This window comes from Balaenoptera acutorostrata, chromosome 1 (assembly GCF_949987535.1).
Source record: "Balaenoptera acutorostrata chromosome 1, mBalAcu1.1, whole genome shotgun sequence".
In the NCBI taxonomy this organism is placed as follows: Eukaryota; Metazoa; Chordata; class Mammalia; order Artiodactyla; family Balaenopteridae; genus Balaenoptera; species Balaenoptera acutorostrata.
In genome coordinates, this window is record NC_080064.1 from 114,009,244 (window position 1) to 114,023,412 (window position 14,169).

Genomic DNA, 14,169 nt, shown 5'->3' on the forward strand with positions numbered 1-14,169 from the left:
ATCCTTAGGTTAACAAAATGGCAAAAAACCACTAAAACATGACGATAAATAGTAGAGAAAGAAAACCAAATTCCTCAGAATTTTGGGAAAGGAAGGAAGCAAAAGTTGATGGCTGATTATAACAACAACAAAAAAGACTCACAGATATGGAGAACAAATTAGTGGTTACCAGTAGGGAGAGGGAACTGGGGAAGGGCAAGATAGGGGTAGCAGATTAAGAGGTACAAACTAAAAAAAACTATTAAAAAAAAAAAAAAAAAAAAAAAGAGGTACAAACTATTATGTATAAAATAAGCAACAAGGATATATTACTGTACAACACAAGGATATAGCCAATATTCTGTAATAACTACAAAAATTGTGATAACAAAAATTTATAACTTAAAAATTGCCGATCACTATACTGTACACCTGTTAACATATAATATTATAAATTAACTATACCTCAATTATAAAAAAATAAAACAGACAAAAAAGCTGATGGCAAAAGCTGCAATTCTTTGTTCAAATCTCTCATTTTAAATATCTACAAATTTCCTGGTCAGAAAAAGTCATGTACATTACCAAACTACCTACCTAAAATTAAAAATTCTCTCCTTCTCCACCCTCACCCCCAACACAAATCCACGAGATGTGTCTTGGAAGAGGAAAGGAGTCGGGTAAATATGTTTGCATGAAAATGCTTCGAAAGTAATTTTTTTGCAACTTTATATCCTTTTCCTTAATGTAGAAGCTAGGGCCTGTGAGCCTTCCAAAATATATGCAAAATTATGTACATAATATTTTTCTGGGGTAAGAGTCCACAATTTTATTCTCAAAGATATCTGTCAATCAAAAAAGGTTAAGAATCACGGATGTCATACATTCATAATACTTTTTTCTTAAATTGCTAATTCATTGCCTCATTCAGGAAAATTATATCCAAGACAAAGACCTACTTCTTTCTATCCTACAGCTAAAAAATGTGATTTCTAAATATAGTACTTAACTATGATAAAATTCCAATAAATACAAAAAATTAACCTAAAGATCCAGGGATTTAGAGACAATAATCCCTGAAGACTATAATCAGTCCTATAATTCTATACTCTGACAAAGGAAGAACTAAGTAAACCACCTAAATTCCTAGCCCTAAACTGTCATGTGTTCTTGGTCTTGGATATCTCAGGTGAGGTAAGTGATATAATTTTTTAAAAAGCTAAGGAGAGGGCTTCCCTGGTGGCGCAGTGGTTGAGAATCTGCCTGCCAATGCAGGGGACACGGGTTCGAGCCCTCGTCTGGGAAGATCCCACATGCCGCGGAGCAACTAGGCCCGTGAGCCACAATTACTGAGCCTGCGTGTCTGGAGCCTGTGCTCCACAACAAGAGAGGCCGCGACAGTGAGAGGCCCGCGCACCGCGATGAAGAGTGGCCCCCGCTCTCCACAACTGGAGAAAGCCCTCGCACAAAAACGAAGACCCAACACAGCCAAAAATAAATAAATAAATAAATAAATAAAAAGCTAAGGAGAAGGAATTTGGGGTAAATATGGTCACCTTTATAAGAGATTATGCCATCACAGATCTCTTTGAAGATCTGGGCTAGGCGGGCTGCCCGAGCTACTTCAATGTTTTCCTCTGCTGCTGCCAACCGTCTTGTTCGAACAGATCGAGCAGTCTGCAGGGCGGAGAACTGGGTCATGAAGACGTCTGGAAGGATAAAGTGAAAATTAGTTTCAGGAAAAGAGGAGCTCTTTCTCTTCTGTGATGGATTCCTGCGATTTTCGCTATTTTCCTTAAAGTGACTAAGTAGGTTAGTGGTTATGGAGTTGTTTCTCTCCTCCTTAAAGAAACATCAGAAAACACTGGAGTTTACCAGAGAGACAAATCCTGCAATTTCAAGGGACTTACTAATGGCCAAATGCTATAGAGTAGTTGCAAGTCTGGGTTTCAAAATGAGTCTGTCTGCTTTTGAATTCTGGTCTCACTGCTTACTAGCTGTCTGATTTTGGGAAAGTTACTTAAACTTTGTGTCTCAGCTTCTCAACGGTAAAATGGGAAGAGTGGTAGTACAGGCACACCTCGGAGATATTGCAGGTTTGGTTCTAGAACACTGCAATAATGCGAATATTGCAAGAAAGGGAGTCACACGGAGGTCTTCGTTTCCCAGCACATGTGAAAGATATATTTACACTATCCTGTAGTCTATTAAGTGTGCAATAGCATTATATCTAAAAAAACAATGTACATACCTTAATTAAAAAATACTTTATTGCCAAAAAGTGCTAACCGTCATCTGAGTCTTCAGCGAGTTGTAATCTTTTTGCTGATAGAGGGCCTTGCCTCAATGTTGATGGCTGCTGACTGATCAGGGTGGTGGTTGCTGAAGGCTGGGGTGGCTGAGGCAGTTTCTCAAGACAAAGCAGCAGTTCAGTTTGCTGCATCTTTGACTCTTCCTTTCATGAATGATATCTCTGCAGCATGCAGTACTTTTTTTTTTTCTCTCATGCAATGCTCTTTGATAGCATTTTACCCACAGAACTTCTTTCAAAATTGGGGTCAATCCTCTCAAATCCTGTCACTGCCTTAGAAACTAAGTTTATGTAATATTCTAAATCTTTTGTTGCCATTTCAACAAAATTTTCACAGTGTCTTCACCAGGAGTAGATTCCATCTCAAGAAGCCACTTTCTTTGCTCATCCATACAAAGCAACTCCTCATCCGTGAAAATTTTACCATGAGAGTGCAGCAGTTCAGTCTCACCTTCAGGCTCCCCTTCTATTTCTAGTTCTCTTGCTATTTCCACCACATCTGCCGTTACTTTCTACACTGAAGTCTTGAACCCCTCAAAGTCACCCATGAGGGTTGGAAACGACTTCCAAACTCCTGTTAATGTTGATATTTTGACCTCCTCCTGTGAACCACGAATGTTCTTAATGGCATCTAGAATCTTTTCCAGAAGGTTTTCAATTTCCTTTGCCCAGATCCATCAGAGGAATCACTATCTGTGGCAGCTGTAGCCTTATGAAATGTATTTCTTAAATAATAAGACTTGAATGTGGAAATTACTCCTTGATCCATGGGCTGCAGAGTGGATGTTGTGCTAGCAGGCATGAAAACAACATTAATCTCGTTGTACATCTCCATCAGAGCTCTTGGATGACCAGGTGCATTGTCAATGAGCAGTAACAATTTGAAAGGAATCTTTTTTCCTGAGCAGTAGGTCTCAACAGTGGCCTTTGTCAAACAGATGTGCTGTCGTCCAGGCTTTGTTGTTCCATTTGAAAGAGCAGAGGCAGAGTAGATTTAGCATAATTCCAAAGGACCCTAGGAGTTTTGGAATGGTAAATGAGCACTGGCTTCAACTTAAAGTCACCGGCTGCATTAGCCCCTAACAAGAGAGAGTCAGCCTGTCCCTTGAACCTTTGAGCCAGGCACTGACTTCTTCTCTCTAGCTATGAAGTCCTAGATGGCATCTTCTTCCAGTATAAGGCTGTTTCATCTACATTGAAAATCTGTTGTTTAGTGTAGCCACCTTCATTAATGATCTTAGCTGGATCTTCTGGATAACTTGCTGTAGCTTGTACATCAGCACTCGCTGCTTCACCTTGTACTTCGATGTTAAACCTCATGAACCAACCTCTGCTAGCTTCAAATTTTTCTTCTGCAACGTCTTCACATCTCTCAGCCTTCATAGAACTGAAGAGAGTTAGGGCCTTGCTCTGGATTAGACTTTGGCTTATGGGAATGTTGTGGCTGGTTTGACCTTCTATCCAGACCACTCAAACTTTCTCCATGTCAGCAATAGGGCTGTTTTACTTTCTTATCATTTGTGTGTTCACTGGAGTAGCACTTTTAATTTCCTTCAAGAACTTTTCCTTTTCATTCACAGCTTGGCTAACTGTTTGGCGCAAGAGGTCTAGCTTTCGGCTGTCTCGGCTTAAGGCGTTGCCTTCCTCACTAAGCTTAATCATTTCTAGCTTTTGATTTCAAGTGAGAGACGTGCGACTCTTCCTTTCACTTGAACTCTTAGAGGCCACTGTAGGATTATTAGTTGGCCTAATTTCAATATTGCTGTGTCTCAGGGGATAGGGAGGCCTGAGGAAAGGGAGAGAGACGGGGCGTTGGGTGGGGGGGCGGGGTGGAAGATGTGGGGCGCAGGGAATGGCTGGCTGGTAGAGCAGTCAGAGCACATACAGCATTTATTAAGTTCACCGTCTTATATGGGCATGGTTTGAGCCTCCCCTGGTGGCGCAGTGGTTGGGAGTCTGCCTGCCAATGCAGGGGACGCGGGTTTGAGCCCTGGTCTGGGAGGCTCCCATATGCCGCGGAGCGGCTGGGCCCGTGGGCCACAACTACTGAGCCTGCGCTCCGCAACGGGAGGGGCCGCGGTGGTGAGAGGCCCGCGCACTGTGGTGGGGAGTGGCCCCCGCTCGCCGCAGCTGGGGAGGGCCCTCGCACAGAAACGAAGACCCAACACAGCCAAAAAAAAAAAAAAAAAGAGTAACATCAATGATCACTGATCACAGATCACCATAACAAATATAATAATAATGAAAAAGTTTGTAATATTGTGAGAATGACCAAAATGTGACACAGAGACACAAAATGAGAGAGTGCCCTTGGAAAAATGGCGCGACAGACTTGCTCCAAGCAGGGATGCCACAAAACTTTCAATTTGTAGAAAACACAGTATCTGCAAAGTGCAATAAAGTGAGCGCAATAAAATGAGGTATGCCTGTACTTCCCTCAAGAGGTAATCTGTGTAGATCAAATGCGATAATGTTTTAATGTGTTTTAGCTCAGTGCCTGACCTATAAAAATTACTCAGGAAATAATTATTGCTATTATCAGAAGATTTGAACTAACTGGAATATAAGATCAGGGAATTTATGCCAATCAAATCACTGAGAAGATGTAAGATTCTGGGCAAATTTCTAAATGGATCTAGTTCTCACTCAGCATGTTGCCTCATACACCATGCAGACTGCTTCTATGTTTTTCTTGCCGCACCCCTCGGCTTGCAGGATCTTAGTTCCCTGAGCGGGGATCGAACCGGGGCCCCGGCAGTGAAAGTGCCAAGTCCTAACCACTGGACCGCCAGGGAATTCCCCTCATGTTCTTCTTTTATCCTTTCCTACTTTCCCTCAAAAAGTAGAAGCAGGGAATTCCCTGGTGGAACACAGAGCACCCACTACCTATCTCATGTCTAATAACTTTCAGGCTGTAGGTGATGTTTGGGAGGCTGGTGGAAGGGGGTTTCTTCCTGTTCCTTAGAGTAGAGACAAGGAAGTTGAAGAGCTGGGATGGATAGGTTATTGCTGACTGATACTTGTATGTTTGGATCTTAACTTTTTTGGTCCAGACTAAACAGAATCTTTGAATAAACCGTTTGAAAATAAGTAAAATAATCACTTTTGAGGCAACCTTATGGAATTAACAAGAATGTTTCTCAGTTCTTACCAGACTTAATGTTCCCGTCATCTCGGCAGATGCCATTCCAACGGGTATATAACGATGCTGAATGAATATTATCACTGGTGTGCTTTACTTCCTCCTGTTTCTGCCGAATCTTCTCCCAGTTTCGGACCAAGAACACATGATGCTTTAATACGAAGTTTCTGTAAGGAAGGAGGAAAGGAGCTCCTTTATTTATCAATTCAATAAGCATTTATTAATGTCTACTCTATGTAAGCCACTGTTATGATGACATAAATGAATACTTATCAGTGAAATCAGCTATTATAAAGAGAATTACATATGGAGAAACATTATTCAGTTTTGAATCTTGATTTATTTCACATAACACAAAACATTTCTCTGTAATATTTACAAATAACTGACAAACACCACCTAAAAGCTGCAACAATTTTGGCAACTGAAGCGGGCTGACTTGAAGGCAGAGCTTTATGGAGTATTTTTACAAATTCTAAAGTAAGTTGCCAAGATGAAGTATAGGCTTAGGATCAGCTATAACAAGGAGAACTGGAGTGGCAGATAAAGGCATAGATATTTAAGATGGATATGCACTGGACAAACCATGTTAGGTACAGTGCCACCACATGGATCTCTAAAGTTAAATGAGTTATATGTAACTTGATTAACCCTACACAATTTTGATGATTCCATAATTTGATTTTCACCCTAGCACACATATAAACAGATGTGACCTTGAATAAGTCTCCAACTATGTGCCTCAGTAAATGGAGATTAGACTAATTTTATAGTTCCTGAGTTTGGCTGCACATTGAGATCACTTGGGGAGCTTTATAAACTACTGATACCTGGGTTCCACCTCTGAAAATTCTGATGTGAGTGTTTTGGAGTGTGGCCTGGGCATCAGGAGTTTTAAAAAGCTCCCTAAGCCACTATGGAGCTGAAGTAGAGAACCACTGGACTTCTCTGTTTTACTGAAGTTTAAAATTTCTATGATTCAAAGTGAAATAGAATGAAAGGGGCTAAAATTTAGGAAAGTTATAAATAAGGATGAACTTTCTAAGATATTGGAGTGTGTAGTTAGGGAAGATGTAGGAAATGTCCCAAGACAATTTGAAAAATAGGACATACATATTTACTTCTCTTCTGACACGGACAAATATTATCTCAATATAGGGAAAAGCAAAGATGACCATTAAAGATCCTTTTTATTGCTCTGTTAATTTATCAACAAAACAGGGATTCTTAACCTTTTCTGTGGCATTCATTCCTTTGGCAGTTTGGTGAAGCCCATGTAACCCTCCTCTGAACAATGTTAATTAAAAGTGTTTAAAATTTTAAGTAACTTTAGGGACTTCCCTGGTGGTGCAGTGGTTAAGAATCCTCCTGCCAATGCAGGGGACACGGGTTTGAGCCCTGGTCTGGGAAGATCCCACATGCCGTGGAGCAACTAAGCCCGCGAGCCACAACTACTGAGCCTGTGTGCCACAACTACTGAAGCCCGTGCACCGAGAGCCCATGCACTGCAACAAAGAGTAGCCCCCACTCGCTGCAACCAGAGAAAGCCTGCATGCAGCAACAAAGACCCAGTGCAGCCAAAAATAAATAAATAAATATATAAATAAATACATAAATGAATGTTAAGTAACTTTTAGTACACAGGATTAAAAGGAAACTGAATAAACTGAAATACACTTTTCAGAATATTAAACAAAAACCCTGAAATTGTGATATAGAGATGAACATTAATTTTTAACACATGACAAGATCTAGTGCTGGGTTTAACAACCATAGTAATTTTAAGATGGAAGTGAGTGTAAATGATATTTTGAGATACCTGTAATACCTATAACGTGATATGAAAGTGTAAATACTGGTGACAAACTCATGGAAACTGCAACTACTATACACACACACATATACAGATCTTTTTCTTTTGCTTACAGTCACATTTGAAGGAAATGCTAAATTTCAGTTAGAAATTAGGGAAAAAATACTTTTTCCCCCCACCCAAGTTCACCCCTGAATCCTTGTTTAAAGCCTTCCTGCACAAAAGAAATGTCTCAACTATATAGATGTTTAATGATTTTTAAACTGTCAAGCAAGTCACATAATTTAAAGAGTTTAGGTAAGCAAATCTTTTTACCTCTCCCGATTGGACATTGGCTTCATTTGTAATTGGGGGGTCAATCTTGTTGGAGTGTTGATGTTTTCACTGGGTTCCTCAGAGAGGTGGCCTCTCTAAAAAACAGACGGACCAGATTGCAGGAGAAACAAGATAAATCATAAATCACCTCAAAGAATATTAAAACAACTCTAAAGATGCCACCCTTTGGTATTTCCCTTATTTCAATAATTGCCTCTAAGTAGCTATTTGGGGAAAACCATGAGATTATTATTCACCCTTTTCTTCAGCTTGTGCTTAGACTTCCTCTTCTCTTTTGACCGTCCAGACTTTTTATGTGTGGTCACTGGCTGGCTACTTTTGTTGCTGGTGAGTCCATTCATGCGTTGACTCTTGCCTCCAATGATTCCTCGACATTTCTCAAAGCCGCACTTACACAGTTGCTTTGAAGGGAAAGAGAATAATGCTTTTAGCCTGCAGTCTCATTTAAAAGTTCAAATAGAATGCCTGAGCATCTGGACACCCAACAATAAGTTTGAGTCAAGAAATTTTCATATAGAGGAACATAACTGATTGAGAATAAAATAAATATAAATGGGTTTCTACTGTAGTAGAAAGGAAAGATTAAATTTTGGGAAAACTTCACCAGAAAAATTAAGAACTGACTGGAGACAAAAGATGATTGAGCAGTCTCTTCTACACAGTTCTGAAAGAATAACTGTGACCTATGTATCCTAGATAAGTGGAGTAAAGAGTGAAAAACTGTCTTCTCCAATGTACTTCTCAGTGGCTACAAATCAGTAATGTTCACCGAAGGCCCATGTTATACAGAGCACTGTGACAAAGGTCATACACTCTTTTGAATTTATCATTCTTACCTGTTTTTCAACATTGAAGGAATGAAAGTTGTAATCATAAGTGAGTTCAGTACCAGCTGGCATATCTTTAAGAGCATATAGTCCAATCCGGTATACTCCGTTAACAGACCTATAGAGAAAGGAATGAGTTAAAGGCAGAGATTCATAATACCATGCCCAAAACCCAGAAAAGTTGGTATACTGATTTCAAATTTGCCTTTGTTTCTGTATCCAATTACTCAAGTCTCCTGGCCAATCACTCCATCTTTAATCTCTCTTTTCTTCTATCTAGCCTATACAATACTGACAGACTAACAGTCTTAAATCAGTTTTCTGGAAAACATGTTTTATGTTGTCAAAGGTCTTAACTTTTCCAGCTTGGTATTCAAAGTCCTTCTAACACATGGCTTTAGTCTACTTACTAAACACATTTAAATTATTTTCTATGGGCTACCTATAAAAATCTTCTAGTTCCTACTAATCTCCATCTTTCTAACCTATACATGAGGGTCTCTTTTGTTCTATTTTACCTATGTTATTAATGAGCGTTCATGTACTGTTTGTTCTAGATGCTTTATATAATAACATATAATTACAGCTAACATTTATTGAGTGCTTTTTTTTTTCATATTCTTTTCCATTATAGTTTATTACAGGATATTGAATATAGTCTCCGGTGCTATACAGTAGGACATTGTTGTTTATCTATTTTATATATAGTAGTTTTTATCTGCTAATTCTCAAATCCTAATTTATCCCTCCCCCACCCCCTTTCCCCTTTGGAAACCATAAGTTTTTCTATGTCTGAGTCTGTTTCTGTTTTGTAAATAAGTTCATTTGTACATTTTAGATTCCACATATAAGTGATATCATATGGTATTTGTCTTTCTCTTTCTGACTTACTTCACTTAGTATGATAATCTCTAGGACCATCCATGTTGCTGCAAATGGCATTATTTCATTCTTTTTTATGTCTGAGTAGTGTATATATATACATCACATATTCTTTATCCATTCATCTCTTGATGGACACTTAGGTGGCTTCCATGTCTTGGCTACTATAAATAATGCTGTTATGAACATTAAGGTGCATGCATTTTTTTTTTTTTTAAAATTTATTTATTTATTTATTTTGGCTGTGTTGGGTCTTCGTTTCTGTGCGAGGGCTTTCTCTAGTTGCGTCAAGCGGGGGCCACTCTTCATGGGCCACTCTTCATCGCGGTGCGCGGGCCTCTCTCACTATCGCGGCCTCTCTTGTTGGGAGCACAGGCTCCAGACGCGCAGGCTCAGTAGCTGTGGCTCGCGGGCCTAGTTGCTCCACGGCATGTGGGATCTTCCCAGACCAGGGCTTGAACCCGTGTCCCCTGCATTGGCAGGCAGATTCTTAACCACTGCGCCACCAGGGAAGCCCGCATGCATCTTTGAATTAGTGTTTTTTCCAGATGTATACCCAGGAGTGGGATTGCCGGATCACATCTAGTTTTTTAAGGAACCTCCATACCGTTTTCCACAGTGGCTGCATCAATTTACATTCCTACCAACAGTGTAAGAGGGTTCCCCTTTCGCCACACCCTCTCTAGCATTTGCTATTGGTAGACTTTTTAATGATGGCCATTCTGACTGGTGTGAGGTGATACCTTGTTGTAGTTTTGATTTGCATTTCTCTAATAATTAGCAATGTTGAGCATCTTTTCATATGCCTATTGGCCATCTGTATGTCTTCTTTGGAGAAATGTCTATTTAGGTCTTCTGCCCATTTTTTGATTGGGTTGTTTGTTTTTTTGTTACTGAGTTGTATGAGCTGTGTGTATATTTCAGAAACAAAGCCCTTGTTGGTTGCATCGTTTGCAAATATTTTCTCCCAATCTGTAGTTTGTCTTTTCATTTTGTTTATGGTTTCCTTTGCTGTGCAAAAGCTTGTAAGTCTGATTAGGTCCCATTTGTTTATTTTTGCTTTTATTTCTATTGCCTTGAAAGAATGACCTAAGAAAACATTGCTACAATTTATGTCAGAGGATGTTTTACCCACATTCTCTTTGAGGAGTTTTATGGTGTCATGTCTTATATTTGTCTTTCAGAGTGCTTGTTATATTAGTTATAACTTACTTAGTCCTCCTAACAACTATATTTAAAAAGGTAGTATTATAACCCCCATTTTCTAAATGAAGAAGCTGATGAACAGTGAATGTAAGAAATTTGCCCTAACAACTGGGGGAATCAAATTTCAAATTAAGGCAGGCTGGCTTCAAAGTCTTAACCACTGTGCCACAATCATAACAGGTTATCTCCTTAATTCTCAAAACAACCTTATGAGATAGGTATTATAATCCCTATTTATACATGAGGTATTTGTGTATTACAGAGTTTGTTCACAGTCATATAGCAATTAAGTTGCATTAAAAATCAGGGGATTAAGGACTTCCCTGGTGGCGCAGTGGTTGAGAATCTGCCTGCCAATTCGGGGACACGGGTTCAAGCCCTGGTCCGGGAAGACCTCACATGCTACGGAGCAACTAAGCCCGTGTGCCACAACTACTGAGCCTCTGCACTAGAGCCCATGAGCCACAACTACTGAAGCCCACGCACCTACAGCCCGTCCTCCGCAACAAGAGAAGCCACTGCAATGAGAAGCCTGCACACCTCAACGAAGAGTAGCCCCCACTTGCCACAACTAGAGAAAGCCTGCGCACAGCAACGAAGACCCAAGACAGCCAAAAAAAAAAAAAAAAAAAGATATATATACCTCTATGTTCATAGCAGCACTATTAACAATGGCCAAGACATGGAAACAACCTAAATGTCCACTGACAGATGAATGGATAAAGAAGATGTGGTACATATATGCAATGGAATACTACTCAGCCATAAAAAAGAATGAAATAATGCCATTTGCAGCAATGTGGATGCAACTAGAGATTATCATACTAAGTGAAGTAAGTCAGAAAGAGAAAGACAAATACCATATGATATCACTTATATGTGGAATCTAAAATATGACTCAAATGAACCTATCTAAGAAACAGAGTCAGGGACACAGAGAATAGACTGATGGTTGCCAACGGGGAAGGGACTGGAAGAGGGTTGGATTGGGAGTTTGGGACTAGGAGATGCAAACTGGTATATATAGAATGGATAAACAATGAGGTCCTACTGTACAGCACAGGGAACTATATTCAATACCCTGTCATAAACCATAACAAAAGAATATGAAGAAGAATGTATATATAACTGAGTCACTTTGCTGTACAGCAGTGTATCGGTAATTAAACTATCCTTCAATAAAAAATCAATAAAAAAATACTCTCCCATTTTTCCATCTAGAAAGGTGATTGTTTCAATGGTGATATTCAGGTCTAAGATTCATCTTAGATTAATTTGTGTGTGTGGATTGACGTAGGAGCCTACTGACTCAGCACCACTTATTAAAAAACCATCCTTTCCTCATTTTTTAAAAAAATATTTATTTATTTATTTGGCTGTGTCGGGTCTTAGTTGCAGCAGGTCGGATCTTTGTTGCGGCATGTGGGAACTTTCATTGCAGCACGCGGGTTTCTCTCTAGTTGTGGCACATGGGCTCCAGAGTGTGCGGGCTCAGTAGTTGTGGCGCACTGGCTCAGTAATTGCAGCATGTGGGCTCTCTAGTTGTGGTGCACAGGCTCCCGAGTGCACGGGCTCAGCAGTTGTGGTAAATGGGCTTAGGTGCCCTTGCAGCATGTGGGATCTTAGTTCCCCGACCAGGGATCGAACCCATGTCCCCTAATTTGGAAGGCGGGTTCTTAACCACTGAACCACCAGGGAAGTCCCCATCCTTTCCTCACTGATTCACAGTGAAACCTTAGTCATAAAATCAGGTGACAGTACATTTATGGGTCTTTGCCTGGACTCTCTATTCTATTCCACCTAGCCCAAGCAAATACTTACTGTTTTAATTAGTGTATCTTTACAGTAAGTCTTGAAATTGGTAGTTTAAGTCCTTAAATTTTGTTCTTCAGGATTATCTTACCTTTTTTAGGTCTTTTGCAATTAGATATATGTTTCAGAATCAGCCAACTTCCATAAAAATTGGATTTTGATTGGATTTGAATTTATAGATCAAGTTGGTAAGATGTGACATCTAAAAAATATTGAGATTTCTAACCCATAAATATGGCATATTTCTCCATTAATTGTCCTTTTTCCCAATAATGTTTGGTGGTTTTCAGTATAGAGGTCTACAAACTTTCACTAAATCTATTCCTAGGTGACTAATGTTTCATGAAGTGAAACAGAAGTGGTGATAGTGGACAGCCTTATAGAAAGTTGTTCATACTATTCTATTTTTCTTTAACTATGTTAAAACACATGTAACAAAGTTTATAATCTTTTTTTTTTTTTTTTTAATAAATTTATTTATTTATTTATTTATTTTTGGCTGTGTTGGGTCTTCGTTGCTGCATGCGGGCTTTCTCTAGTTGTGGTGAGTGGGGGCTCCTCTTCGTTGTGGTGCGCGGGTTTCTCATTGCGGTGGCTTCTCTTGTTGCGGAGCACGGGCTCTAGGTGCGCAGGCTTCAGTAGTTGCGGCACGTGGACTCAGTAGTTGTGGCTTGCGGGCTCTAGAGCACAGGCTCAGTAGTTGTGATGCACGGGGCTTAGTTGCTCCGTGGCATGTGGGATCTTCCCGGACCAGGGATTGAACCCGTGTCCCCTGCATTGGCAGGCGGATTCTTAACCACTGTGCCACCAGGGAAGCCCAAAGTTTATAATCTTAACCATTAAAAAATGTGCAGTTTAGTGGTATTAAGAACATCCACACTGGACTTCCCGGTGGGCCAGTGGTCAAGATTCTGTGCTTCCATTGTAGGGGGTGTGCGTTCAATCCCTGGTCGGGAAACTAAGATCCCACGTGCCGCGTGTGGTATGGCAAAAAAAAAAAAAAAAAAAGGGAACATCCACATTGTTGTGTAGTTATCTCCACCATACAATCCCATAACTCTTTTCATCTTGTAAAACTGAAACTCTATACCTATTAAACAGTAACTCCCAACCCCTCCTCCCTTCAGCCCCATACAACCACCATTCTACTGTCTCTATGATTTTGACTACTCGTAAGTATCTCATATAAGTGGAATCATACAGTAGTATGCTTCATTTTGTGACTGGATTATTTCACTTAGCATAATGTCCTCAAGGTCCATCCATGTTGTAGCACACTGCAAAACTTCCTTTTAAAGGCTGAACGATAATTCCATTGTATGTAAAAACCACATTTTCCTTATCCCTTCATCTATTATGGACACCTGGGTTGCCTCCATATTTTAGCTACTATGAATAATGTTAATAAAATATGGGGGTGCAGGGCTTCCCTGGTGGTGCAGTGGTTGAGAATCTGCCTGCCAATGCAGGGGACACGGGTTCAAGCCCTGGTCTGGGAAGATCCCACATGCCACAGAGCAACTAGGCCCGTGAGCCACAACTACTGAGCCTGTGCGTCTGGAGCCTGTGCTCTGCAACAAGAGAGGCTGCGATAGTGAGAGGCCCGCACACCGCGATGGAGAGTGGCCCTCGCTTGCCACAATTAGAGAAAGCCCTCGCACAGAAACGAAGACCCAACACAGCTATAAATAAATAAAAACAAATACTTAAAAAAAAAAAAGTAAAGTCTATTAATTAAAAAAAAATATATATAGGGGTGCAGAGACTACCCTGGTAGTCCAGTGGGTAAGACTATGCACTCCCAATGCAGGGGGTGCAGGTTCAATCACTGGTCAGGGAACTAGATCCCACATGCATGCTG

The 14,169-nt window shown here is 40.2% G+C and overlaps 1 protein-coding gene across 6 annotated transcripts in view; it reads right to left on the bottom strand.

Moving 5' to 3' along the window:
• The window catches only part of ASH1L (ASH1 like histone lysine methyltransferase), a 220,109-nt gene that overhangs the window by 12,194 nt on the left and 193,746 nt on the right, over positions 1–14,169 (bottom strand). For all 6 annotated transcript variants that reach the window (XM_057540077.1, XM_057540074.1, XM_057540065.1 and 3 more), the window contains 5 exons: positions 8,418–8,526; positions 7,818–7,982; positions 7,561–7,655; positions 5,442–5,599; positions 1,536–1,688 (listed from right to left, as the gene is read on the bottom strand). In XM_057540077.1, coding sequence (XP_057396060.1) covers positions 1,536–1,688; positions 5,442–5,599; positions 7,561–7,655; positions 7,818–7,982; positions 8,418–8,526 — 680 coding nt within the window. The remainder of the gene's footprint in view (positions 1–1,535; positions 1,689–5,441; positions 5,600–7,560; positions 7,656–7,817; positions 7,983–8,417; positions 8,527–14,169) is intronic.